This window comes from Artibeus jamaicensis, unplaced genomic scaffold (genome assembly GCF_021234435.1).
Source record: "Artibeus jamaicensis isolate MK-2021 breed Jamaican fruit bat unplaced genomic scaffold, CSHL_Jam_final contig_233, whole genome shotgun sequence".
NCBI lineage: Eukaryota > Metazoa > Chordata > Mammalia > Chiroptera > Phyllostomidae > Artibeus > Artibeus jamaicensis.
In genome coordinates, this window is record NW_026521486.1 from 696,269 (window position 1) to 724,144 (window position 27,876).

Consider the following 27,876-nt stretch of genomic DNA (forward strand, 5'->3'; position numbering starts at 1 on the left):
TGGGCCTCCTGTGTCAGCACCGTCTGGATGGGACAGGGTTGGAGCCATCTGCCTGGGGAAGTTGTGCCTGTGGAGGGTGTGTTCTGGAGGCTGGTGATGGACGACTGGCTGAGCCGTGGGCTGTGTGTATTCCAGGGGTGGGAAGGAAAGCCGTCGAGGTGGAACCCTCCCGTGGTCCAGGGAGACACGCACCTACTATTGGAGTGGGATCGGGGTGTCCTGGGCTGTTGTGATCACAGCCCGCACGGTGACAGGTGGGAGCGTCTCAGTGGAGCGTGGTTTGGGGAGGAGCCACGGGGTCATCTCCACAGTGTCCTTTGCTGCCAATGCCGGGCCTGACCTGGGAGCTGTGGTCAGGCAGGGGCAGGCCTTCAGCAGGCCGGACGGGAGGGGAGGGCCTGCTCAGGCACTGGGACTTTGCGGGGTGGTGTTGTAGCAGCAGCGGCAGGCGAGCCCGGGAGTGGGGCTGAGGACGGGCAGCCGCTGCCGTGAGAGTTGGGCACACCTTGGGTGTGCCCGAGGGCCCTGGGCGCACTTGGGATGGCAGTGCCACAAGTGTCGGGGGTGTGGCCTTGTGGAGCCAGAGGGGGGATGGGGTTGGGCTAGAGGTTGGGGTGCTGGGGGCCTGCCTGGGGCAGGGCTGTGTCCTTGGGGACAAGGAGCACCTTTGGTTGTCATTTCCTGTGCTGGGGTGCCCCTGTCAGGCCGTTGGGGACTTCTGCGATGGTTCTGTAGAACTCGCTGTCCCTATGGTTGGAGGCACATTGGGCGGGCCTCGTGGCCCTGGGCTCAATGCCAGCCCCTGGCCAGGACCCCACCTGGCCACCCCATCTGGTCTCTACTGCTGGTTCTTGCACTTGGCAGCAGCTCGTTTCTAGTGTTGAGATGCAGACTGGAGATGGGCAGGTGGTGTGCCTGGAGCACGGACGCACTTGTATGGGCTTGGCCTACGGCAGGGCTGCCTGGCCCGGGTGGTTCCTGTGTTTTGGTTTTCCCTGCGCTGCTGCCTCATTCTCAGGGCCCACGAGGTGGGAGCCCTGGCCACCTCTTAAGGTCAAGGCGCGTGGCTGCTCTCATCACGGCTCTTTGGGTCCCCAGAAGGCCCCTTCCCTTGCCTCTGCCTCTGGGGACCTCGGTGTGCTCCGGAGAGCGGAGTCTGCCGTCTGCCCTCCGTGGGGCCCGTGGCCTGTGGGAGGGGCGGGGCTCTTGCCGCTGCCTGGGGGCTCGCCACAGGGGCCTCTGAGCCTGACGCCTCGCCTTTCCATGTACTTTCACAGAGAGAAAACGACGAGGAGATCCAGGCTGCCAAGGAGAAGCTGAAGTACTGGCAGCGGCTGCGGCATGACCTGGAGCGCGCACGTCTGCTGATCGAGCTCCTGCGCAAGCGTGAGAAGCTCAAGCGGGAGCAGGTGCGGCCTGGCGTGGGGCTGTGGGCTGTGCGGGCTGTGGCTTCTGGGTCTGTAGGCCTCGGCCCTGGCCCTGCTCTGAGCTACCCTGGTGCCTGGGTTGCAGACAGCGCTGTAGAAGGGGGCACTGGCCCCTCGAAGGACGCGGGGGCTGTGCGGGGTCAGGAGGTCAGTGTGGTGTTCGGGGACCTCGGGTGTGACAGGACCTCGGCTTCAGGGAGCAGGAGTGCGCACTGGTGTGGGCCGCGTGATGGTGCCGAGTGCTCACGTGACAGGAAGTAGAAGTTTGCAGGGACAGGGTCACCTTGCAAGCGTCTGTGCTGAGCACCGTTGTTCCTCAGGTGAAGGTGGAGCAGATGGCGCTGGAGCTGCGGCTGACCCCGCTCACGGTGCTGCTGCGTTCCGTGCTGGACCAGCTGCAGGACAAGGACCCGGCTCGCATATTCGCCCAGCCGGTGAGCCTGAAGGAGGTGGGTGCGCACCCTGCGCTTGCTCCGCGCCCGCGGTTCACCCCAGCCGGGGAGACTGTTGCTCACTGTGTGCTGAGTTCTTTTTATCCCACCTGTACCTTTTTTACTTTACTTCATTTTTTCAGAAATTTTACTTCTAGAGGGAGGGGAGGGGAGGGGGAAAGAGAGGAAGAGAATCGTTGATGTGTGATAGAAACACAGATCAGTTGCCTCTCGCACGCCCCCAGGAACTGGGGGCTTGGTCCGCAACGTGGCATGTGCCCTGACTGGGAATCAAACCAGTGACCTCTCAGTTTGCAGGCTGGCGCTCAGTCCACTGAGCCACACTGGCAAGGGCTCATCTATTTCTTAAGTCATGGAAGTGGCCCTGTTCGTGGTAAAATGCTAGAACTGAGTTAGATGGACATTCCTTCTCAGAGAGACCCACTCCCTCCGCAGGTCGTGGGCGGCGGCAGCGGCCACTCTGGCTCTTGAGGGTGGGAGCTGGTTTCTGCAGGGTTTACGTTTGGTCCATCTCGGAGCTGCCACTTGCTGGCATGTGGGAGTCACATTTGCGTGCGTGCCTGTGTGTGTCCGTGTTGCATGTGTGCGAGGGAGACTCTCCTGTGTGACGTGTGTGTTGGCTCTCTAGAAGGACAGGGAGCCGTTTCCTGTTTGTAAGTGTTCGTCTGTCCTCCTGCAATCAGGTTCCGGACTACCTGGACCACATTAAACAGCCCATGGACTTTGCCACGATGAGGAAGCGGTTAGAAGCTCAAGGGTACAGAAGCCTCCTTGAGTTTGAGGAGGACTTTGACCTCATTGTGGACAACTGCATGAGGTACAACGCCAAGGACACGGTGTTCTATAGAGCCGCAGTGAGGCTGCGCGACCAGGGCGGCGTCGTCCTGAGGCAGGCCCGGCGCCAGGCGGACAGCATTGGATTCGAGGAGGCCTCGGGGATGCACCTGCTGGAGCGGCCCGCCCCGGTCCCGCGGCGGCCTTTCTCCTGGGAGGATGGTAAGCACCCGGCCGGGCCCAGGAGTGCGCAGGAGCACGGCCCCCGCGGGCTCTGTGCTGGCTCGGGCCCCTACGCCTGGGGCGCGACCCCCGCGTGGTTTAGGTTCTCCATTAGCCTCGTGAAGAAAAGAGGGAAAAGGCCGAGTTTGTTTCAGTAGCAGCCTCTCGCCCAGCAGACCCAGCTGTTGTGAGTTCCGCATGCGCGCCACACGGGAGTCACTGGTGACGTGTTCCGTTGGCTTCATTTTCTCTCTGCTGCCTGCTGTGCATTTTACACTCAGCGTCTCTGCTCAGCCCCGCTGTGTGTCCGGTGTCCTGGGTGGGACAGCTCAGGGCTGGGTGATGCAGCCTGGGAAGCAGTTCCGTTGGGGACTCATGCCCTGGGCGGTCTTGGCGGCTGCTGAGGGCGCTGTTCACTGTGTTTCAAGGGGGCAGAAACGAGCGCACACGCTCTAGTCGGCTCCCTCCCGCCCTGCGCTCCTGGTCCTCACATCCCGTCCTTGCTGCCAGGCCGCCTTCCCAGCACCACGCTCCCACCACCACCAGGCTTCCCGGAGGGGGAGGGGCTCGGGGCCTCTCAGTGTGGGTCTTTCAGAAAATGGCCATGCAAGTGGCCACGGCATTGCCCAAGTAAATTTCTACACTGAGGTCTTTCTGCGGCTAAAATGAAGGCTGAGTCCTAATTGATTTTTTCTTTGGTGTCAGGGTGGGGTCGTGGGTGAGCTGGTGCCCCGTGTGTCTCTTGCCTCCCTCCTGGTAGATCTCGGTGGGCACCGAGGGCCCCCGCCACGCTGAGGCCCATGTGGCCCAGGCGGAGCGCAGTGCCTGCTCTGCGCAGAGTCTGCAGGGTAGACTGCGGCATCTTGCTTTGGGCCTCGGATGACATGTTTGCTTATGTGAACACTTCTGAGGGTCTAGCATCTGAAGTTTTGTTAGAGTGATGGTGGAATCCACCCAGGCACTAATTTCTCGTCCTGTGCTGGCGTCTCGCTTACATCACAGGAGAGACAGGCACTGCCCACGGAGTGGCGGTGGCGGGGGAGGGACACGTGCTCATCCGCACAACCGGGCTGGTGCCGTCCCCCCCCATGTCCTCCTCCCCCACCTCTTCCCAGGGAGCTCTGAAGAGCAGTGTGTTTCTCAGCGGCCTGTCACCGGGTGGAGGTCATCTGTGCTTCAACAGTGTCAGGGTTTGGCCAAGATTGAAACCCAGGGATTTTTGTAGTAAATGAGCCTGAAATTCAGACTCCCCCGTGAATTTTGCAGCCCGCGGAACTGTTAAGCCACATAACGACCTGGGTCTGGAGACTTGGGCTCGGGGGCAGTTGGATGCCCAGACAGCCCCAGCTGGGGCCCTGACATGAGTCAGTGTTGGGGCTCGGTCCAGTGCGCAGCAGTGCTCGTGCCTGTCTCCGGGGCACTGTCCCTGCTTCTGCGCCTGTGTCTGTCCCCTCCCATTATGCCCCTGGTGGCTGTGGGTCTTCACGCCCTCGGATGAAAAGCACATCTCTGTGTGGCAGCAGCCCGTTGTGCGCTTAGAGTGGAGGGGGCGTCATGCGGCTGAGCCAGGGGGTCTTGGTCGAGGGTGATGTAAGGGGCAGTGGGAGCAGGAGGGTTTTTTCACCTCACAGGGCAGCGCAGCGTTTGATGACTGATGGATGCATGTTGTTTGCCTGCAGTGGACAGGTTGCTGAACCCGGCCAGCAGGGCCCACATGACCCTGGAGGAGCAGCTGAGGGAGCTGCTGGACAAGCTGGACCTCACATGCTCCATGAAGTCCAGTGGGTCGAGGAGCAAGCGGGCCAAGTTACTGAAAAAGGAAATTGCTCTCATTCGAAACAAGCTAAGCCAGCAGCACAGCCAGCCCCCGCCCTCGGAGTCAGGTACTGGAGGCTTGGAAGAGGAAGGTGCTCCGCTGGGGCAGGAGACGGGGGAGGAAGGTAAGCACAGCGCTGTCTCCGCGTCGGTCTTCCCGAGGCCCCGGGGGCCCTTGTAGCTGTGCCATTGTGCTGTGTGGGTCCTTACGCGGTGCAGAGTTGAAGGCGCGGGGGGAGGTTCTTTCTCAACTGGGTCCTGAAAAGTTACCGGAAGAGCACGGAGCGGTCGTGCACAGCCACCCAGAAGGGTTGGAGAGTGGAGGTGGCTGCGTGACGGGAGTGACGGACGGCCTTGTGCTTCTGTGTCTGTGTGGGGGGAGGGCCATGTGGAGCGCATGGGGTCTCCAAAGGCAGCTTTGCGGGGGCTGCTGTGTGGTGCCTGCCCTTCCACGCTCCTCTGGCGTCTACAAGGGAGGTGGCAGTGTGGGCGCCAGTCCCTGGGGGGCAGGCAGCGGGGCCCGCGCGGCCTGTGTGGGGCCTCCCGGAGACAGCCTCGCCTTGGCTGCACTCTGGCAGTTCACGTGCAGGGCGTTGGGAGCGGCGACGCACATGGGTCGCAGTGGGAACGTGTCTGGGAGCAGAGTGGGGCGATGGGCATGTCTTGTGGGCAGAAGGCACACAGCAGGCAGACCCCCTTCCACCACTGGGAGCCCCCGGGCCACCGGTGCAGACGGAGGGCTTGCATCTGGGAGGCGAACTCAGACGGGAGCTTCAGTGGTTTGAGCAGGTGGAACTCGCCCGAAAACCCTTCTCTTCTTTTCTTGCCCTTTTTTCTAGTTTCAGTATCAGCACAGTTCAGTTAGACAAAATACTGGGTTGGCCAAAAAGGTCACTTGCTCTCTTTTGGTAAAATAAAGACACAGTTTTAATTTTCACCAATAACCGTATTGATTTGGATGTTTGGAGCATGTCGGCTAATTCCCGTGTGGTAGAGTGCTGCTTTTTTTTTTTTCAATAACGTCTCTGTTTGATCGCTGTCAGCTTCACCTGGTCCACCCAACTGGAGCATCGTCCAGCGAGAAATCTCCGGCGCGAAACTTTGCAAACCCCTTCCGACACTTTCCATCAGTTACAGCACCTTCTCCCTACACTGCACAAGTCTTTTTTGCGTTTCAGTTGCATTTTTATCTTTTTTGAAACCGCAAAGCGGAAAATGCCGAAAACGTTTTGTATTTGCTTCCGATTTCAATATGACAGTGGTTACACAAAAGTCGCCCATGTCGGCGAGTGGTTTTAATGCACCCTGTGCACAGCTGTGCCGGCTGTCACAGTTCAGTCTAACACCGGAGCACCGCTGGAGCTGTCTTGTGGGAAAAACCAAGTGAACTTTTTGGACAGCTCAGTAGAGAGTAGAATAATACTCCCTGCCAAACCAATAGCATTTGGGTTTAGAATCTTCGAGTTTTTTAAAAACAACATAACATTCAGACTTCCGCAGCTTACTTCTTAAAAAATGCTTTGCCACTGCGGATGGTCTTCGGAGTCCTGGTCATGGCCACGCGGTGTTCCTGTCCTCGTAGGGCACCACAGCCCACCCACCCCCACGTGAGTTCCGGCTGTGACCGTTCGGCTCCTCCAAGTCCCCACGGTTCCTGTGGGTTCCTCTCCCACGGCCTGGAGAGTGAGAACAGGGCCCTGGAGTTTTCCTCATGGGAAGGGACCTCCGTTGCACACAGCGAAGGAGGGTTAGGCAGCCTTTTCCGCCTCTTACACCTGGTTTTCAGTTTTGTGCCCTGTGGATGCAGGTTCCTATAGTGGGAGGTGCAGGCTGCACGCTTCTCCTTCGGGGGATAGGGTTGTCGTTGGTCCCAGAACAGAAGCAGCGTCGCAACCTGCAGTCAGTTCCAGAACAGAGAGAACCCCCGGTGTTCAGTGCCCTCCCCGCCAGGAGGGTCTGGTTCTCCTGTGCACTTGCTCGCAGGGACTGCGGCAGGCAGACCCCTTCTGCGCCCGGTGCGTCCTTGGAGTCCAGGGCAGCCCTGTATTGCCAGGCCTGCTGCACCCCTGGGGGCCGAGTCCCCTGAGACGTGGCAGGACTCGTGGGGTGGGTCCCCTCCTCACTGCCCGGGCTGTCGCTCGGCCGGGCACTCTGCTTCCGTCCTTGGAGAGCTGCGCTCTTGGCGTCACTTGTCCTGGAGAGGCGGGGGTGGGGGGAGCGCCTGGGGTGCCATCCTCCTCGTCGGAGCAGCCGACTGAGCACTCCCTCTTCCCTGGCGGTCCGGTTGTCCTGCCGCAGAGCGGCATGTGACCCTTTACCTTCGTCAGGGGGCTCCCCTCCTGGCATCGGGCCCCCATCTGGGGAGTGGCGGACAGCCTCGCCTGCCAGGTGGAGGCCTCCGGTTGGGGGCCCTCGAAAGACCACCATTGCTGCTCTGTAGCGCTGGAGCCCTTTTAAAGGGTGCACTGCGCTGAAAGCAGCGGCAGGAGATGGCTTGGCCTGTGAGGTGCGCCCTTGTTAAATGTGACCAGGTCCACTGGAGGGTGTGCTGCTTTCAGTGGTGGGAACCGGGGATGGAGAGCAGGAAGAGCCTCGGAAGGCCAGTCGCGGGGGCCGGGGACACCCACCCTCAAGCAGGGAACCTCTGGTGGGTGCAGGGCAGGGTCACGTGTAGTCCCTGTGGACTGGTGAAGACAGTCATGGGCAGATGCTACGTCACTGTGGGAACGGGGGCTTAGGGGACTGATGGTGGCACGGAAGCCAAGAGTCTTCTAAACCAGGGCCTCCTAACAGCAGGGTCGTCACCACATTGAAACAGGAGGCTCTTCAGTGCCAGCCCTGCGCGGCTGTGGTCCCATGTTTACGTGAGCTCTGTGTGGGGCGCAGGAGAGTGACGGGTGTCAAGCCTGTTGAGTAGCCCTCGTCCGAGGGAAGGGAGGTCTCCGGGGCTTGGGGTCCCCGGAGACATTCCTCTCATTGAGTCCCTGGATGAGGGGCTGGTGGCAGGCCAGTCCCTGTCCCATGCCTTGTAGTCTCGAGGCTGCGCGGCTGCCTCAGGGCTGAGTTGGGGGCGTCGTCTGGTTCGGGGCTGTTTTCCGAGATGAGGATGGAGCTGGGTGGGGCTCAGTCGGAGCCAGAGGTGGCACCCCACAGCGCACATGTCGGAGGGGAGCCCTGAGTGCCGCCAGCAGCTTGCGGAGGCCTGGCTTCTCCCTCTCCTCCTGGAGTTCTGTTCCCTTGGCTGAACAATGAAGACTGTGGCTTTGGGAGCTGCAGGAGCAGAGTGTCGTCCCCGAGTCCCTTGAGGGGGCTCTTGCTTCTGGCTTCGTGTTTGGAGCCTGCTGCGCCTTTGAGGACCGACCGGAGCCTCCTGGGGGCGGCCTGCTCATCGCAGCCCACGGGTGCGGGGGCGGGGCCTGCTGTGGTGTCTGAGGACCCCCGTGCTTGGGGGTGTGTGAGCATGGGGTGGGGCGGGGGGGCGGTGTTGATGGGGGTGACTGGCGAGCAGGTGTGTGAAGTGTCGTCCGGCTGCTTTAGACCAGGCGCCACGGGGTGAGGCCTGCGGCCGTGTGGACGTGGCACGAGATGAGTGGGTTTCGGATGCTGATTTTTATATTTATAACTTGGAGTTGCAGAGAGTTCATTCTAGAAGCTCCTCAAGCTGAAGTCTCTCGCACGGTTGCATTACGTGTAGTGTTGTGCACACAGCAAACTTTCTAACTCGTGTGTGCATATCCGGTGAGGTTTCCACGCACGGCAGGCCCCCCCCCCCCCCCCCCCCCGGCAGCCTGGGCCACGGGGCCAGTGCTGCAGTCACGGGGTTCGCCGGGCACGTACATGGGGCTGCGCACGCCTTGTGCCAGGTCACTGGAGCGGCCTCTGGTGGACAGTGGCCCTTCACTGGCCTGCCCCCTAGTGCCTTGGAAGTCCTCGTGTGAGCTGCCCTGTGAGTGGGTGCCAAAGGCTGAGGAGCAGGGATGGGGGCTTGGGCAGGCTGTGCCTTCGAGGAGAGGCCGGAGGTCTCCCTGGTGAGGCCCCTGTGTGTCTGGGGCGGGGCTCCTGTGCGGAGGGCAGGAGTGGACTGAGTGGGAGAGTGCGCGCAGTTGTGGACTGTGGTGGTCCGGGCCTCCTGTACACGGCCAGGCACACAGGTGCCTTCAGGCCCTGGGCCTGAGGTTGGCCTTTGAGTAGAGGGTGGGCTAGAGGTGGCCGGGGAGGGACCTGGCTGTGTGGTGGGAGAACCCAGCTGGGGGGAGCAGCCACTTGGTCGGGCAGGAAGGGCCCTGCAGGCCCCCTGGCCAGGACCAGGGAAGACCTCTGCAGGTGCCGCAGAGGGTGCTTCTGGTGAGGAGGTAGGAGGAGTGTTCAGCGGAGGCCCTGGAGGAGCAGGCTGGAGGAGGGAGAAGAGGCCGCGGCTGAGCTGCTGCCCGTGGGGCGCGCCAGGGCCCCGGGGCATGTGGGCAGGAGGACACACTCTGCGGGGGCTGCCACACACCCTTCTGCCGGAGTGCGTGGTGCTCCCGGGTGCCACGTGAACACCAATTCCTTACATCTGTTAGTGACTTTGAGCAGTGGTGGGAAAAGTTTGGTCACCAGTGAACTTGTCACTGTGGCCCAGGGTCTGATGTGTCCTGTCGGCGTCCCCTAGTGTCCAGGTCAGGTGGGCGAGGGACCCCCTGGCAGCCTGTGAGTTGGAGGGGTGGTGTCCCCTGGACCAGCTCGGCTGGACGGCCCTTGCCCCTTGTGGTCTGATTCGCTGCTGAGCGGGGGGTCCTGACAGGCCTCCAGTGGCCCCTGAAGGCGGGAGGCCTGGCCTGGCTGTGCTGGAGAGTTGGCGGTGCCTGCGGTCTAGAGTCCTCTTCCCTGGGCTCCGAGGTCCTGTGGGCTGACGGGCTAGATGCAGCTTTTCATCTGCACAGTGAACTTGAAATTTGAGTGTTAACTCAATACCTTTTGAGTGGTTTGCGGAGTTTGCAGGTTTAGTGCAACAGAAACCACCTGGGCGATAAGTACCCCTCTGGGCCATTTAAGCCGTTGCTGTTGGCCGTAGATCTCAGGAGCTGCAGCCAGTCAGTCCTGCGCAGGGAGAAGCCGAGTGCTCGTCCACCGGCCCGTCCACCAGCCCGTCCACCGGCCGTCCCTGCAGGGCCTGCCCTCCAGCCTGGGGCAGGCAGAGCAGCCTCCAGGGAGGTGGCCAGAGAGCTCTGCTCTGTGGCGTTTTCAGACGTCTCGATTTTACATTAGAGATTTTAAAAGCCCTTTAAAAAGACCTTAAAATAGTCTTCTAAAGACTGCGTTTATTTTTAAAGTCAGATTGAAAAAAAGAACTTGAGTTGCAGCATTTCGGAATGTGGCGTAGAAAGCAGTGTGTTCTGAGAGCTGAGGGGTGGTCCCCTCTTCCCCCGAAAACTGCTCACAGCCCCTGGGTGCTGCCTGGTTCCAGCACCGGCTGGGGGGGCCTTGGTCAGGGCCAGGGGTCAGTGTTGCTCCCGTGCGCCAGGTGCTGGCCGCGGCTGGGACAGTGTTCGGGTGCCTGGTCAGACCCTTCGGTGTGTGCACTCGGTTTCCCTCATCAAGGTAAGTGGACCCTGGATGGCAGTGGTTGTCACGCCCTCGAATGATGCGTCTCTTGTTGGCGAGTGTGGGTCCCCTTCCCGGTCAGTTCCTGAGACCCGACGGCCCTCGGCGCCCGCAGACACTGTGTGTGATGCTTTGTCTCCTTAACTGAATTCGTGTTTTGGTGGAGTTCACATTTGTAGTAAGTTTTATAATAGATTTGATAATTACCAGTTTTCAAAAATCACTTTATTTATAATTTTTTCAGGAGATAAATCTCCCCCTAAACTTGAACCACCAGACGCATTACCTCTTCCTTCAGACTCGGAGACTAATTCAGAGCCACCAACCCTCAGACCAGTAGAACTCAACCCAGAGCAGAGTAAACTATTCAAACGAGTCACATTTGGTAGCGAGTCACATAGCGCTGGCACTCAGAGCGCACTGGTACTCGGACACCCGGCAGAGCCCTCCCTCGCCTGTAGTGGCGATGCGCCGGCGGCAGCGGCCTCCGCGGTGGCGGAGCCAGCAAGCGATGTAAACAGACGCACTTCTGTTCTCTTCTGCAAATCGAAAAGTGTAAGCCCCCCAAAGTCTGCCAAGAACACTGAGACCCAGCCAACTTCTCCTCAGCTAGGGACCAAAACCTTTTTGTCTGTAGTCCTTCCGAGGTTGGAGACTCTTCTGCAGCCAAGAAAAAGGTCGCGGAGCACCTGCGGCGACTCCGAGGTGGAGGAGGCGTCCCCGGGAAAGCGCCTGGACACAGGTAAATGCCTCGCACCCTGGTGCGCCCTCTGTCCTCCGGGGTCCGAGGGCCCGGTCGTTGGGAGTGCCGCCCAGCAGTGGTCTCGGTTCACTGTGCGCAGTTTGCTTAATTTCCAGATGAGAAGGCAGTACATTTACTTTGAAAAGCCCTAACTTGCAGGTCTGAGGGGCGCCATCTCGGGGTGGCCGCCGCCACAGTGGACATGGTGTGGCAGTCCCGCTCGTCCTCCCCCCCAAGTTTGTACATGGATGGGGGCTTCCCAGTTGCTCATTTTGCGTGTGGTGTGCATGCAGACACTTGGGTGTCGGGTGGCGTGGACACCCAAGTGGGCTGGCTCTCGGAGCCCACTGGAGGGACGTGTGTCGGGGAGACCCCGAGTGGCTCTATCCTGCGGCTGCTGGGATGTCCTTTTTCTGAGGAGGGCATGGGCCCTGGGCCCTCGGAAAGCGGCTGCCCTTGCCCAGCTGGCTCCAGAACTTCCTGGTGTTCTGTCACTGTTCTGTGTAGTTTTGTTAGTACAGGAATTACTGTTTCCTGCTGAAACAACACTTGAAAGTGTTTCTTGTTTACCCGCGAGTTTCTACAGCCTAATTAGTTTAAGGAAGTGACCAGGAAGTCCCCACACGTGCCTCTGGCCGACTGTTTCCACGGGGTCCCAGGGGCTGAGCTGGAAGGGGGTGCCTGAGCCCCTCTGCAGCCCGGCCCGCGGCCTCCGGGTACAGGAGGGGGCGTCTGTGTCGCGAGGCCACGGGCCTGTCGTCTTCCTGGAGGTGTGTTCCAGCATGTGTGTCCCGTGGGCTCTCGTCTTGGGTCAGAGCCTGCTCTGTGTTTCGTACCGGTCCATCTGTCAGGTCCTGACCAGGAGCATCCTTTGGCGTGGCCACTCTGCTGGCGGGTTGCTCTTGGCGCAGCTGTGCGGCAGCGAGCGCACCTGTCCTGTCGGGTGCTGGGGCAGGGCCGGGGGAGGGGGTCCACGCGGAGGGGACGGCACAGGTGGGCTCCCACACTGGGCACACATCTCATTCTTGTCCTTGTCAGAGTGTCTCGAGTGATGCTCATTTTACCTATGGGAAACTTCCCCACACGCAGCTGGTTTGCAGACATTGTCTGCCGCGTCCGCTTGTATTTTGACGGGTTGAGGCGAAGCTGAAGTTTGTTAGAGCCGTTGAGTTCTGAGTGACACGGAGCCCCTTCTGTGTTTCACGGGACGCAGTAAGGTGGGCGTGGAGCTCCCTGTGGGCTCTGGCCTCCCCTCGCTGAGCTGTGGCCTTTCTTAGGAAGCCGAGTGCAGCTCGCTCAGCCTGTTCCCAGTCATGCCCGCGGTCAGCGTTGGGAGGGAGGCCCTGCTTGTTGTGGGCCAATGCATTCGGCAGCAGCCCGGGCACCAGGCCCTGGCTGATGACTCCCAGGCATGGCCCGTCCACCCCATGCCAGAGCCTCCGGCCTCTGCCTGTAGCACCGGTGCGGGGCCCTGTGGGTCAGGTGCTTCACTGAGAAGCTGGTGTCCTCACAGTGGCCTTCACCTGACCCTTTGGGTTCTGCTTGAACTTCTGACTGTTGGTGAGGTTCCACCGGCTTGGCAGGTGTGGCTTACAGGGAGCTCTCGATGTCCCCAGTAGAAAACAACATGTCCCCCTCCTCCTGTTTGTCCGTCTCTGAGTGGAGGGCTTTGCACGTGGCGATGGTGGGCCTTGGAGGAGCGTGTGTGTCCTGTGGCCCCGACTGAAACGCAGGTCTTTGCTTTCTTGTTCCAGAGCGGCAGTAGAGTCAGTGGATGCGCAATGAGGCTGCACGCTCCTCTGTGGCCAGGAGCCTCAGTGGTGCGTGGGCGGTCCACCTGTCAGTTCTGGCCCCGCCCAAGATGGGCCTCGGCTCTGCACACCTGGATCTCTTGCTCCGAACTGCAGCCTCGCAGTCTGGACTTGAAGTGCTCTGGGCTCTCGATCGCCCCCCCACGTGGTCTGCTCGCCTGCCTTGTGGGAGTCCTCTGGTTTCCGCCATGCACTGCAGGATTTCCGAGTTAGAGTAAAGCTCTCGCTCATTCTGAGACGTGGGCCGCGGGGCTCCGTCAGGAGTCTCCGAGGGAGCCATGTGCTGCTTCTCGGCCTCGTGGGGGTCAGCGCACCTGACTGCATCTGGGGTCACGTCCACAGAGTGCCCTAGCGCCTGTCTTTGGTGACCGCTCATGTTTCCAACAAAGGACCGTCAGGCTGGAACTTCTGTGCTCCTTGTCCCCTCTTGTGGTTCTTGCCGAGCACGTGGTGGGGTGTGCGCGAGGGACAGAGGCAGGGGCCTCTCCTGTGTCCTCATCTGTGCAGGGCAGAGGCTGGTATGTCGACGTCTTCAGTCAGACCAGGCTCCCGTTCTCACCGCTAACTTGCTGGTAGATCAGTCTTTGGACCCTAATTGCTCCTCTCAACCTGGGTCGGGTCTCTGCTGAGTGGCCGTTACGGGACACAGATCACTGCACCTTGTGTTTCACGTAATTCTTTGGATGATGTTGGAAGCATCGGTCTAGCCACCCTCCAAACCAAAACCAGCCATGGAGACTTGTCCCCTCTGTAAGTCGGAGCCAGGTGGAACTGCCTGGCACCAGCTCAGCTGGCTGGGACGGCACCATGGCTCTCCCTGTGGACAGGCGTGAGCCTCAGTCACTGGAGTGGCTCCGAGTGGCTCCTGCATCCCCAGTGGACTCACTGGTGGTGCCCTCGGCGGCGCCACACCGGGCCAGATGCACCCGAGTGCTCCACATGACATGGGAGGCCCTCAGCTGTCAGGGTCTGTGCCCCGGGGCCCTCCGCACCTCCTTCCCTGTTCAGCTCTGTCTCCGTGCCCCCGGCTGTCCCCGAGGGGCAGTGACGGGCAGGCCTGTCTCTCTGGTCACCACAGCTGATCTGGGAGGTGGGAGGCAGCCCCTGTGGGCTTTCTGCCGCCGCCCCCCCCCCCCCCCCCCGGCATCTTTGGAGCCGGTCCAGGAACCAGCAGGGGAGCCGGGTGCTTGGTGTTTTTACAGAAATACTGCAACATGGGCACATAACACCGTTCTCCTGCCAGTAGGAAAGGTGCAAACGGGCGAAGGAGACAGTGCACTTGTCCCACCGCCCGGGGAGGCTGAGTGCAGTCACCGTGCCCACTGGCCTCTGAAGCTGGTCGCACATTTGACGCCGGGCCATGTTCTGGGGGGCTGCTTGTACCACATGGCCTGGGGTGGGCGGCAGTGACTGCAGCCCATTCGTGGCTTTGCCTCTCACCCAGCTGCCAACGGAAGGTTCTTCAAGGACTGGTGATAGTGTCGTAAGGTGTGGGCCTTGGCTTTCACACCTGGGAGGCTTCGCGCTGCTTGGCCACGCAGGCAGTTCAGGTTGAAGGTTGAGCCTCGGGGCTGAGCCTCGGTGAGCGCTCTCTCTCTCTGAAGAGTCTCCTCCTTGGGCACGCGGTGAGCCCTGGGAGAGCCTCGGGGCAGCGGGAGGGCCCAGCGAGGGTGACCTGGGCTTGGTCAGGCCTCTGGGGGCAGAGGAGATCTTGCCTCCGTCCCCTAAGAGGTCCTCTGGACCCTTGGTGGACCTGGGCAGGGGGCAGCTCCCATGCTGGAGGCTGTGGGCCTGCCTGGGAGAGCTGCCCCATCTTAACTCTCGCAGCACCTGACCTGACCTGAACTCAGAACGTCCCTCCTGCCGAGGCCGTTGCTGACGCTGTGCCCCGCTGGTCACGTGGGTGCGGGGGCCCTGGCTGAGGGACGCTTCTGCTCTGAGCAGTGGCTGGTGGGTGCTCCTAGCTGCAGCTCATGGGAGGGGTCGCAGTGGGGGAACCTGACAGTGACCGGTGCTGGTGACATTTCACAAGTGACACGTGGAAACTGCATGTAGGTTGCTTGCCACCCTGGTGTGTGTCCTCTGTGCTCTCAGAAGGATGGGGGGAAATATGCTTGCCCCCACTGCTTAGGGTGTGGCCTCCCCACATCTCAGCCTGAAACCCTTAATGTCACCTGGGAGCCTGGCTTTAGGTTGTTGTCCCCAGGCACGTCATCTGCTAGTGGATGTCAGAGTGTGGATTTGCTCTGTGTTTCAGTGCCAGTCTCCTGGGCCGGACACGTCTCCTCTCCACTTGGGCACCGCACCGGGCCAGCCCCTGCCCAGGAGTGTTCGGGGAGAGGTGCCACCTCCCCTTCCTCGTCCTCCGCCTCAGGTCCCTGCTTGAGCTTCTTCCCGGTGCTTCCAGGTGCCTGTTGTGGGTGGAGAGACCCTTCCCGTCTCTGTTTGGAGAGGCTTTGTGGCCCAGGCCCAGTCTGCTTCTGCTCTGCTGGGGGAGGAGTTCTCAGCTCCATCAGAGGGAGTCTCGAAGACATGGTGGAAGTTCAGGGAGTTGGATGCGGTGTGTGGCCCTCAGCCGTATTGGAAGCTGCACAGAGTAGCATTGTGGCTTGTGTCCTCGATGCCTAGACTTTGTCACAGGGCATGATGGATTAGGTTCAGGTCCCGTGACACCCAGGTCTTCTCCTGAGGGCATGGGCAGTGGCCTTGCAGTCTTGTTGGTGCTGGGCCTGCTCATGCCCTGGCGAGACTGTGGCCCCTTCTCTCAGACCCGGGTCTTGCGTCCTGGGCGCTCTGTCTCTCTGGGCTGGGCGGGCTGTGTGTTTCTAACTCGACTGAGGGAGGAGACGGTCGCTCTGTTCTCGGGGATCCCAGTGGCCCCGGACGGCACCTTCTGCACTCTCCTGAGAATTGTCACCCTGGAGGACCCTGAAGGGGAGATGCGGGCCATCCTCTTGCTTTGCTCCTCCTCCTCTTCCTCCCCCTGGGAGTGGCGTGGGGCTGAGTCGGGTCTTCTGTGGGAAGGGGTTACCAGGGGCCAGCTCTGTCCCGTGCGTCAGCTCTGCTGTTTCTTCGGTGGGGTGTGGTAGCCGCTTACAAGTGGCAGGTTACAACAGGAGCACAGCACTCTGTCCGTGGGAACTCCTCACGGACAGGAGTTAGCTTTAGACTCAGAGGTAGGATGTCCTTAGAGCTGGTGGTGTCACGTCCAGCAGAGGTGCGACAAGGCGTCTGATGAATCTGCGTGGGGAAAATGCGTGTCTTCGGTCTGTTCGGCGAGCAGCGGGGGAGGCCGCGGTCCGGTCTCGGACGCCGCGGTGGAGATCTGCGGCAGAGCGAGCCACACGGGTGTCTCGGTGCGCATAGGAACCACACGTACGCCGCGCTGTGGTGTGTTAAGTGCGTAACAGCATTATGCCTGAGAACAGTGTGTACCTTAATTAAAAAATGCTTTATTGCAAAAAAAAATATGCTGACCATTATCTCAGCAAGCTGTCACCTTCTGGCTGGTGAAGGGCCACGTCTCGATGTGGTGTCTCGATGTGGTCAGTCGCTGCCGGCCGGGGTGGTCGCCGAAGGGGGCTGGCTGGGCCGTTCTTAAAGTGAGATGGCAGTGACTTGCTCTTGTCAGCTGACTCCTCCTTTGGGAACAGTGGCTCTGCAGCATGTACGTTCACCACAGGCCTTGTCAGGCTTCAGACCCCGCTGCTGCTGAGTCACCTGCCCTGTGTGGGGTCTGAGTCCTCTGACGTCAGGTCGCCGTCTTCACGGGGTCTCCACCAGGAGTGGACTCCATGTCGAGCAGCCACTTTCTGCTCCCCCGTGAGCACCTGCTCACCTGCGCAGTTCTGTCACGAGATCGCAGCGATGCAGCCCCATCTTCGGGCGCCACTTCCAGCTGGAGCGCTCCTGCCGTCTTCACCACATCCTGAGTTACTGCCCTGAAGTCATGACCCTCAAAGCCAGCCAAGGGGGTTGGAGTCACCTCCTTCCACACTGTCGTCACCGCCTCCCACGGATCACTCATGTTCTTAATGGCACCTAGAATGGTGAGTCCCTTTCACCTGATTTTGCCCCAATCCATCAGAGGAATCACTACGGCAGCTAAGGTTTGCAAAATGTATTTCTTAAGCAGTAAGACTTGAAAGTCAGAATGAGTCCGTGATCCAAGAGCTGTGGAAAGGCACGAAGACAACGTTCATCTTGTCCGTCCCCATCAGAGGGCTGCTGGGTGACCGGGTGCACTGCCAGTGAGCCTACGAGTTGGGAAGAGCCCTCTCTTCCGAGCAGCAGCAGGTCTGCACCGTGGGCCCCCTTCGCTCGGCAAACCGTCCTGTGCCCAGGCGAGCCGTCTGCCAGGCTTTGGTGTCCATCTGCAGAGCACAGGCAGAGCGGACGAGCGCATTCCTGGAGCCCGAGGGTCGGCCGGTGGTGAGGGAGCACTGGCTTCCACCGAGCCTCACGGCTGCATGAGCCCCTCCCAGGAGAGCCGGCCCGTCCCTGACGCTGGAAGCCAGCAGGGCCTTCTCCACTCCAGCTTTGAAAGTCCATGGCGGCGACCTCTTCCGGTGCGAGGCTGTTCGTCTGCACTAGGAGGCCGTGTAGAAGTCGGCGGAGGACTGAAGCCGCCTTCAGCGGCATCTCAGTGGACCTTCTGGACAACTTGCTGCCGCTCCCGGACATGCGCATTGCAGAGACGGCTGCTCTCCCTGAGCCGCGTCAGCCGGCCTCCGCCAGCTCCAGGCATCTCTCCCACGGCCTGCTCGCCTCCCAGCCTTCGCAGAACTGAGCGGAGGGGGGTCTTGCTCTGGAGTGGGCTCTGGCTCAGGGAGCGTTGCGTCTGGTTTGATCGTCTACCCTCTCAGCAGTGCGGCTGCTTCGCCTGCTGACCACTCGCATGGTCACTGGAGTTGCGCTTTTAATTTCCTTGGAGAACCTTCCCTCGGCTTTCACGACTGGGCTGACTGTTTGGTGCAGGAGGCCTGGCTTTTGTCTTATCTCGGCTTTCAACACGCCTTCCTCACCAAAACAATCGTTCCTAGCTTTTGATTTAAAGTGGGAAACGTTGACTCTTCCTTTCACTTGACCACTAGGGGCCGAGGTAGGGTCATCGATCGGCCTGGTTTCAATGCTGTTGTGTCTCAGAGGACGGGAGGCCCGAGGTGAGGGAGAGAGACGGGGACGGCTGGTCTGCAGGGCAGTGAGAACACGCCACCTGTATCCCCCAGTTTGCCGTCTTCTGTGGGTGCAGTTTGGGGAGCCCCATAGCAATTACAGTAGTAACGTCAACCAAGGTCATTGATCGCAGATCCCTGTGACGATGAGAGAGCAGTGACAAGGTTTGAGACACTGAGTAGACACTGAGCACAGGCGGTTGGGACAGTGGCGTGGAGAGGGTCGCTCGTCCCTGGCTGCCCAGCCCTTCAGCACATGCGCACGGGGGTCCGCCTGGTTCGGTTGGGTGGGGTGACCGAGCCCTATAATCCGACCTCCTGCTTCATGATGCTTTTGAAAAATGGGTTTTTAGTTTTTTAGCATGAATGGGATTTATTTTTCAGAAAAAGTAAAAACAGGCACAGCCCTTCAGGTGTTGCAGGGGAGGGAGCTGGGCTGGACCCTGGTGGTGGACATGGCTGAGTGTGGGAGGAGCCACCCGGTTTCCTCCGGGCTGGCGCTGGTGGCCAGGCTGGGCCAGGTGCTGCCCCTGCTCACTGATGGGGGGTGGGCGGTCAGGGGTTCGGTTCTGAGATCGACCTTGGCTGAAGCCTTGACTTCTCAAGGGCTGTGGTGAAGCGCCTGCCAGGACGTCGGCTTCCGGGGGAGCAGCGCTGGCCTGGCCCTCAGCCCTTCACGAGATGGGCCAGCACCTGTGGTTGGTGTTGAAGTGTTTTGGAGTGTTTTCGAAGCTCTGTGAATCCTTTCCTTTGAAAGGAGGTTTTTCTTAGGTTTTCTGTTCCCATTTGAAGCTCCACTGTGTGAAGCCACTCATGGTGGCCTTGTCTTGACAGGGCTCGTCCCCAGCGTGCGCCGGACGGGCGGTGCGTGGCTCCGTGTGTCTGGGGTGAATACCTAACGCCCTTTCCTTGCCTTTGTGGAGGCTGCTTAGCACTCGCGGTTCACAAGACGCACACCTTCTGGAGACTGGTGTGCTCTGAGCCAGTTTGATTTGAACCCTGCGATGGTCCGTTACCTCCATTTCATTGCCCAAGTGCTATGTCTCCTGCATTGCGAGCACCGTGCTGGGTGCCGGGGGCTTGGGTGAGAGGACCAAGGTGGGACTGTGGACACGAGCCACACCGCAGGTTCCGGCTCCAGGGGGGTGTTGTGCTTGAGATGCTGGCCTTGGCGGCGGAGCTCAGGCACCATGTCTGTTGCAGGTCTCACCAATGGCTTCGGGGGCATGAGGAGTGAGCAGGAGCTGGGCGGCGGCCCTGCGAGGAAAGCCACGCCGCGGCGCCGCTGCGCTTCCGAGTCCAGCATCTCCTCCAGCAGCAGCCCGCTGTGTGGCGCCAGGTGGGCTCCCGGCGCTTGTGCTCTCTGGGGGTTGGTGTGCGTGGCACACGTGCACCTGTTTTGTGGAACTTAACTGGAAGTGGGGAATTCCAGCTACAGGGAAACACAGTCCTTAAATTTGTACTTAATTTGTAGCTCGTCTTTTTCTCACAAAGGCTCACCTTTGTTGAAATGGTGGCGAGCCCCGCCCTGGCCCCGTGCCTCGAGGAGGCCGCCTTGTGCCTGGGGCCCCATGTTCCCTGGCTCGGTGGGTGCAGCAGGGCTGCGGCTGTGGGGCTGCAGACAGGGCCGCCCTGTGACGCAGCTGTGCTTGTCCTCCGGCAGTTTTCACGCCCCCAAGTGCGGCCGAGGCAAGCCGGCCCTGGTGCGCAGGCACACGCTGGAAGACCGCAGCGAGCTGATCTCCTGCATCGAGAACGGGAACTACGCCAAGGCGGCCAGGATCGCAGCCGGTGAGCGCCTTTCCAGGCCCCGCTCGCGTCCTCTGGCCGGCGCGTCCCGACGGCGGTGCTTTGGGACGGGTGCCACCTGCACTCCGTGTCATGTTTCTACCTGGGGGGTGTACCCCCGGCTGCCCTCCTGGAAAGGGCCAGCTGCAGTGTGTGTGTGGGGGGGTGTGTGGGTCTGTGCAGCCAGCCCTGGGCCGCCGCGGTGGGGAGCACTGGCCTCCACGTGGTTTCTGGGCATGAAACGCTGCAGGGGCTGCTGGTGTTTGTTTAGGCCGACCTGGGAGACAGCGAGAAGCTGTGGGGTCGGGGGGGTGTTCCCCACTTTTCAGCACCTAGAGGAGGCCCTGGGTCAGGTGGGGACAGCTGAGCTGTACAGTTGGGGCAGAGTCTGGGTTGGGTATGTGGGTGGGGGCTCGGAGGGAACAGCCAGGAGGGGCCTGGCTGCATGGAGAGTAGGCTGGGGGCTCGGAGGGACCCTGGTTGCCAGGCTGTGGGTGTGGACTTTCAGGGATGGTTTGAGAGGCGAGGCTCCCTGCTGGTCGAGGATGAGGAGGGGTGAGGAGGGCAGAGCAGGTGAGGGGGCCAGGGCTGTGGTTTTGAATTTGGAGTGTCAGTGCGGAGATGCACTGGGGCCCTTTGGAGACGGGGATAAGGGTGGAGGTATGGGGCTTGGGAGGGAGAGATGTTGGGAACCTGGAGGTTGGAGGCCCATGAGCGAGGGCAGGGTGTGAGGAGGCCAGGGTGGGGCTGCAGGTGACGCGGTGAGGGAGAGGTGTGAGGACCTCACACTCAGGCCAGGGGTGGACGCACCGGGACCCTCCTGTTTGGACGGCGGGACTGCTGGAGCGCGCGCCTGTCCGTGGTGGCCTCATGTGCGCCGGGTGCTCTGCTGTCCCCCAGGCGACTCACTGTCTGTCCTTCCCTCCTTTCGCAGAAGTGGGTCAGAGCAGCATGTGGATTTCAACAGACGCCGCGGCCTCTGCCCTCGAGCCTCTGAAAGTGGTGTGGGCCAAGTGCAGCGGCTACCCCTCGTACCCTGCCCTGGTAAGTCCTGGGGAGAGCTCCGTCAGCACCTGCCTCCAGCCGGGGCCTGGGACTTCCTGCCGGGGCCACCGTGCAGGTGTGACTGCGTGTCTTCTCTCGGCAGATCATCGACCCCAAGATGCCGCGGGTGCCCGGCCACCACAACGGGGTCACCATCCCAGCCCCGCCGCTGGATGTGCTGAAGATAGGTGAGCACATGCAGACCAAAGCCGACGAGAAGCTGTTCCTGGTCCTCTTCTTCGACAACAAGAGAAGCTGGTGAGTGTGTGCGCAGGCGGCGTGCGGACGGCGCACTCGCCCCCGGACCCCTGGCAGCCGTGAGGCGCACGAGTGGCCAGGCCTCCGCCCCAACAGCTTCGCCCCTTGGGCACTGTGGGTGGGCAGGCCCCCCTGTACGTTTCTTACCCGGATGGCCCACCCCGGGTACTGACCCTGGCACGCCGAAGACTGTGGAGTGTGAGCTGGCTGGTGGCACAGAAGCAGCCCACGCACAGCACTTCTCAGGGCTGACAGCTCACTGTGCTGACCTGTGGCCCTGTGTGCCCAAAGCTGCTTCGTGTGCCTGGTGTGGCACCTGCTTGTGGGGGAGGGGCAAGGCCTGCCTGTACCTGGCTGGGCTGTTGCGTGGGCACCTGCTGGCATTGGCACGTTTGGCCGGACTGGGTTTGTGTGCCACGCTGCTGGCCTTTGTGATCACTTGGGAAAGGCAGGGGTTGCTGACGGGGCCTCCTGGACGCAGCGGCCCATGGAAGTCACGGAGGAGCGGAGGGGCCCACCTGGTGGTATGCTTCCCTGAGCCGCCGCTCACAGAGGTGCGGGGACAGGTCGGGCTGTGCGTCCGCCCCGCAGTCCCCAGGCTGGCCAGGGCTGGTGGCCTAGGTGGCCACTTCTCGGCCCCCCGGGCCCCACAGTGACCAGTGTCCCCAGAGGGGTCCGAGTGGTTAGGTAGGGTCCTGAAGCGCGGTGACGTGGCTGTGCGGGCAGCCTCACTGTTGCCATCCCTTCTCTTCCAAAAAGGCAGTGGCTCCCGAAGTCCAAAATGGTTCCCCTCGGCATCGACGAGACGATAGACAAGCTGAAGATGATGGAGGGGAGGAACTCCAGCATCCGGAAGGCCGTGCGGGTCGCCTTCGACCGGGCCATGAGCCACCTGAGCCGGGTGCACGGGGAGCCGGCCAGCGATCTCAGCGACATCGACTGAGGCCGCCTCCGCCCGCCTGGGCGTGCTCACGGCCGACTCGCTCTGACTTCTAGGGCTGGTGCCGTGGCCCTTTGTCCCGGGGGGGGGGGGAGGTCCTGTTTCCAAGTTTTCTGTGGAACCGCCCCCGTCTCAGCGCCCGCCTCTGCTGGCCTCTGCTGGCGGTGGGCGCGTCTTCCGAGTGGGACTGTGCCGGGGACGGGCCACGCACGGGGCACGCTGGCGTCACCTTCTTCGATCCATAGCTTTTTTTTAAAGACTTTTGAATGTTTAATAATTTTGTAAATCATACTCTTTACACAGAGTACCAGTTATTTAATAAGATGGGATGTACATTTACAATGACAAATGTGTATTTTAAGAAAGAAAATGCATTATTTTGAATGGTACTTTGTGGAAAGGGGGAGAATAAACTTCTGCCGTGCACACCACCTGCAAATCACCAAAAACACTCCGCCACCCTGGGCGGGCGGCGTGCCCCGCGGTCCCGTCCCTGGTCTCCTCCGCCTCCTGCGCCCCAGCTGCCTACGGGGTGCCCCCGAGCGGATTATTTATTGTAGAAAGTGTATTCATTTGCTTTATAATGAAAAATAAATTTGCAAAAGTATATTGATATGCATTTTTATACAGGCACATAGACGGTCGCCTTGCTTTGGAGCAGGGCGTGTTGGTTGTCGTGGACATGACTGGCTGTGTTCTCCGGTTTTGTATCTTGTGCTCCTGTTTACACCGAGGGCCTTTCTGTGACTTGCTTTGATTTGGAACACTTTGGTAGCAATAGGGACTTTGGATACATTTTGTATGGTACCTGTGATGTACATAGAATTAGTACTTTATTTTTATTTTTAAGAGGTAAAGCATTATGTTGGGGGAAAAGGTAGGGTGGGTTTCCAAAATTGCATTTTTTTATATTAAAAAAATAAAGTCAAGATTTGGACGGTGTGGCCATTTCATTCCTACGTCCCGAGTGCAGACCAGCGGGCCACCTGCAGGCTGGCCAGGTCCCGGTCCCCAGCCTGTCCCCGCCAGCTCGTGCAGGCACTGACACACCCTCACCCTCACTCTGGCATGGGTGGTGTTATTTATTACTTTAGCTAATCATATTTTTATTTTAAACTGGTAGTTTGAGGGGTTTTTTTTTTCTTTTTCAGTCTCAGTTGTTGTAACATCTCCACAGAAACTTGAAAATAAATGTCTTCCTTTGATAGTTTTGTCCTGTGTCCGACAGACGCTTTTTCTCTGCCGCGGCCCTTCGAAGGCACTGCCCAGAGCCCGGGGCTGAGGCAGGTGCGGCCTCTCCACCCGGGAGGGTGTTGTCTCGGGGTCTCCGCAGAGCGGATGGTGACACTTCGAGCTTTTTTTGGTGGCATCAGCTGGGGCCGAATCTTGCCCTTGAGGGCATCAGGCCTGGGCGGGCTGCAGAGGCCCGGCCTGGGTGTCCGTCCATCTGGGGCTCCGGGCAGGCAGCTGGGCTCGGGGGACCTGTGGTCTGGGGAGATAGCACTGCGTGGGCTGCCTCTGCTCCCCGCGCTCACCCGCGGGGTGTCTCCCAGCTGGCCCACGGCTCAGGCCGGCCCGAGATGCTTGGCGGACAGTGGATGGCTTTCCCTTGCAGGGTGCTTGAGGATGCTGGCACGTGTTTAGGGGTCAGCTTTGGCTCTGGGTCATGGGCAGTGCGGGGCACCGAGCCCTCACCTGGGTCGCAGGCCCTGGGTGGGTCTGGGCAGGGTCGTCCCGGGGGGCTCTGGGGGCCCAGTGACCTGCGGAGCCAGGGGTCCTCTTGGATGGCAGGGGCCTTGGCGCTGTCTGGGATGGGGGAGTCCTGGGAGGCCGCCCGGGGCTGCTCCGGAGGGAGGAGAGCGGCTGAGCCGGCAGGTCACTTGGTTAGAAACAGGCTGGGCAGAGCCGTGGCCGCACCCTTGACCGCCGCTCCGCGTGGGCCCAGTTCTGTGGCTGCCTCTGCTGGGCTGCTGAGATGAGTGCCGATTCTCGGGGTGGAGGGGCTGAGCGTGGATCTTTCCCGTGGATTCGGGAAGAAATGCAGAGCTGAGGCCCCCTCCCAGGCAGCTGGGCTCCCATTTCTAGGGAGTCTGTGACCGGAACTTCTGCTCTCCGCTCGGACTGGGTCTTGTGATGTCATCTTCATACAGCTTTCCTGGGCCCCCACACCCAGAGCCTTGATGTCAGCCCCCCTGGGGGCCTCCCGCTCTGAAGCCCCCAGACCTGCAGGGTCCACCTGCCACCCACAAGGTCACCCATAGGTGGCGTGAGAGGTCTGAGGCTGGGGCCCTGGGGGTTGTGTCTGGAGTTGGGGACAGAGAGAGAGAGAGTGTGTGGTGGGCCTGTGTGGCTTATGTTTTTAACCCACAGAGTCTTTAATGACTTGTGCTGAAAGGGGTACATGTGGTCATGAATGAACGACCGTGAGCTTGGTGTCAGCGAGAGACGCGGCCCTGGGGTGGGCTGCAGCGCTGGCCTCCCCCAGGACAGACCCTGTGAGCCCCAGCCAGTACCGCTGGTGGTGGCCTTGGTCCGAGTTCCCATGAACACGAGCTGTCTGCACACTCATCCCTGCCTGGGCTCTGTGGGCTGTGGCCCGTATCTGCTGAGTGTCCTGGATGATGACAAATGTCTCGATGTGTGCAAAGCAGATGCTTCGGCCTGGTGGTTTGAAGTCATTCCTTGCACGTGGGTGTTTCGGGCGCCTGGCCGTTGGCCTCTGACCACTGTCAGCCTGCATGCTGAGAAGGGGCCGAGGAGCTGGCCCGGCCCTGCCACCAGGCTCCTTGGGGCTGGCACGCAGACCCGGGCAGGCCTCGGGGCCTGGTGCTGTGGGCCGGGGGGCTGCCTCCAGCTTCTCAACTTGGCTTCCACCTGGCACCGGGTGCCCCTTGTAGGCACATGGGAGCCACATGGCCAGCCTCAGGCCCCAGGGAGGCTCACCTGCAGCCATTCTGCTGGGGAGGGCCATGGAAGAGACCTGAGCGGGCCCTGGCAGCAGACGGGGGGCCGTTTGGGGGTCTGGAGTTCTAGGTGCTGGGGTGCAGCGTAGAACAGGCCCAGTGACGGTAGCTTGACCCCTTGCTGCTTGGGCTGGGCCCCAAGGGCTCCCTTTGGGGGTGTGGGGACCGGTTCTTGGGGTGCACATCTCCCCCAGGGCTTGAGCTGCAGTAGGGCCTGGGTGGAGGCGGGGAGTCCTCCCCACACATCACGCTCTGTCCTCTGACCACCCTGTGCCAGTGCCGACTGTCGAAGCTGCTGGCTTTCTCCTTTTCCATAGGAGTTCGGGCTCGGAGAGTGACGTCACCGGCTCAGGGCTGCAAGGGGCAGCTTGAGCAAACCAGAGTCACACTGTGAGTGGCATCGCGTCCCCTGGCTGTGCCCTGTGTCAAAAGCAAGGTGCCAGGGCCAGTCCCCACCCTGCTCCAGGGGGCCCCCCAGACCCTCACTCTTGTGACAGTGCATGTGACGCACCTTCCAGACGGAGCTCAGAGCCTCCCGCTGTGGGGGAGGGGGGGCGTCCCCTGTGGGGAAGCGTCAGGGTCTCTTCTGTTGGTGCCCACTTGAGCCCTGACAGGCGCCTGGCCCCGCCCGGTCTCGCCACTCCCCTGTGGGGACTGCCCACGCACCCGTCCTTGTCACCGCGCGCCCCTGCACTTTGTCCTGCCCTGACAGGTGCTCTGGTCCCTCTGAGTGGTGTCCCCACACCCGGCTGCTCTGCCGGGAGTCAGCAGAGCCGGCCTGTGGGGAGCCGCTGGCCACGGGGAGGGAGCTGTGACCAGCTGCGGGGGCACCTGTCATCCTCCAGACCTGCCTGCCAGGCCTGGGCACTGTCCTTCCCTGGGGGGCTGACGCTATCTCCCCGCCCCAGAGAAAGAGCCCCCCTGCCGTGTCCTGTGCGCCCACCATGCTGTCACCCTGCCCTGCCTGGTCCCCACTCCCTTCTCCCCTGAGCTTCGTCCTGGGGCCGCCCCATCTGTCTCTCGCCATCTCCCTTTAGCCTCCACCTCTGCTCCTCGTCTCTTGTGTCCCTGGCCCCCTTCCTCAGCCCCATCTGTCCCCTCGTTCCTTCCTTTGTGCATCCACCTGGTTTCGCAGGTACATCGTGGGGCCTGCTGCACGTGGGGCTCTACAAGGACAAGGGATGGGGCACAGGAGACAGGAGGAGCAGCGCCCCCACCAGGCAGGAGCCGGGAACAACCCAAACCAGAAACGGAGTCTCCGGGTGCTGCGGGGATGCCTGGAGGAGGGGGCGTTGCCATGGGCCCAGGAAGGGGAGCTCCCGGGTGGGTGTCACGGAGAGGCCAGGGCACGGGCCAGCGTGGGGGTGCCGAGGAGCCTCAGAGTGGGGTCGGCCCCGCTCTGTCTGTGGTGGAACCGGTGCTGGCAGATGAGGCAGCAGGCCGCCCGTCCTGGTCTGGTGAGGCTGGTGGTCAGACACAGGTGCCGCCTCATGTACAAGACCCTTGCCCTGCCCCCGAGTGCTGGGGGCTGTCCCCATTTCCTGCTTGGCTGTGCGTCTGGGGGCAACGAGTGGGCCACTCCCCGAGGGTCTCAGAAGGAGGCGTGGAGGTTGGAGGTTGTGCTGTTTCCGAGTGTTGGATGCCCAGAGTTCACGGCCAGGTCTTCCACTGTGGCTGCGATTCGGGACCACCCGGACAGGCCCAGCCTGGACCTAGGCCTCCTGCCCCTGGGCCCTCCTGGCCTCGGCCCTGCGCAGGCCCTGACCCGAGAAGGGAGGCGTTCCTGCAGAAGGCCGTGCTGTTGGCTGCGCCGAACCGCACACGGGTCGGCCGGGCCCGTGGGGTGCTGGGGACGTCCCTCCCAGCGACACAGAACGGGACACGGGTGTCGGCAATGCGGTCGTCTAGCCCGTCAGATGCCCCTGGGGACGTGAAGCCAAGAAGCCTGAGGCCTCTGGCCCCTCAGGCCAGGCCCAGTCTTGTCGGGCCGAGAGGCCGGACCCTGCGCCGGAGCCCCAGGCCTGTTCTGGGAGCTGGTCCTGGAGAGGGTGGCCGGGGCCACGTCCTCCCAGCCAGGCCGGCGTGTGGCTTGCCGGCCGAGGGGGCTGGTGGGCAGGTGGGGGACTACTCAGGAGGTGAGGGGGGCCTCACCCACGCTCCTGCTCTTTTCGGGAGGCCCGTGCGCACGGCAGCCCCGGCCTGGAGTGAGCGGGGCTGTGCCCGCCCTCCCCGCCGTGTGGCCAGGCCCCCGGGACCTGACAGTTGGAGAAAGGGGGCTGAGTGATGAGCTCCAGCTGGATCACTCCTGACAGGTTCCTGCGAGTTAATTGGAAATGAAACGCATCATCTTTTCTTTTGATGAGAAAAGGCATATTTAGCTGGAACTAATCAGCATCGGGCCTAGAGAAACGTGGAGACCGTGGAAAGAAAATAAAAGTTCGAAGGCATTTGGAAAATGTGGTAGTTCTCCCCAAACAACGTGCGTCCTGATGGGTTGACACCTCGCCTCCGAGTGATGGGCGGGCTCTGCTTACGTTCGGAGCTGCCTCCAGACGCAACGCCATTCTTGGTTTCATCGTCGCTATTTCTTAATTAAATCACGTATAGATGGCATTTGCCGGCAGCACCTCCCTGGGAAGTGGCCCTGGGGGGCTGTCCGCAGCCTCGTGAGACGCCCACTGTCCCCGCCGCCCTCCATCCTCGGGGGGGGGGGTCCCGACCCTCTGCGCCCCACCTTCCCCCCTGGGAGCTCAGGGGCAGCCCCAAGTGCAGCGGCCCTTGCTCTGTGGGTGCTGAGCCGGCTGTCCCAGGCCCACGGGCTGTCTTCTCTTGGCTCGGCCACAGAGATTCCCCGAGGCCACAGCGCGACCTGCAGCTGGTGGCTTT

General features: G+C 61.4%; 1 protein-coding gene across 4 annotated transcripts in view; it reads left to right on the top strand.

The window, feature by feature from the left end:
* The window catches only part of BRD1 (bromodomain containing 1), a 47,591-nt gene extending 24,359 nt beyond the window's left edge, over positions 1-23,232 (top strand). Inside the window, exons 4-13 of one of the 4 annotated variants that reach the window (XM_037160165.2) lie at positions 1,278-1,409; positions 1,748-1,876; positions 2,563-2,875; positions 4,555-4,815; positions 10,515-11,012; positions 19,201-19,336; positions 19,661-19,788; positions 20,720-20,829; positions 20,933-21,087; positions 21,847-23,232. In XM_037160165.2, coding sequence (XP_037016060.2) covers positions 1,278-1,409; positions 1,748-1,876; positions 2,563-2,875; positions 4,555-4,815; positions 10,515-11,012; positions 19,201-19,336; positions 19,661-19,788; positions 20,720-20,829; positions 20,933-21,087; positions 21,847-22,030 — 2,046 coding nt within the window. In that variant the 3' untranslated portion in view covers positions 22,031-23,232. Of the gene's footprint in view, positions 1-1,277; positions 1,410-1,747; positions 1,877-2,562; positions 2,876-4,554; positions 4,816-10,514; positions 11,013-19,200; positions 19,337-19,660; positions 19,789-20,719; positions 20,830-20,932; positions 21,088-21,846 lie in introns of those variants that run through there. The other 3 variants (XM_037160166.2, XM_037160167.2, XM_037160168.2) reach the window with 3 other exon arrangements.
* Positions 23,233-27,876: the final 4,644 nt, after the last annotated feature.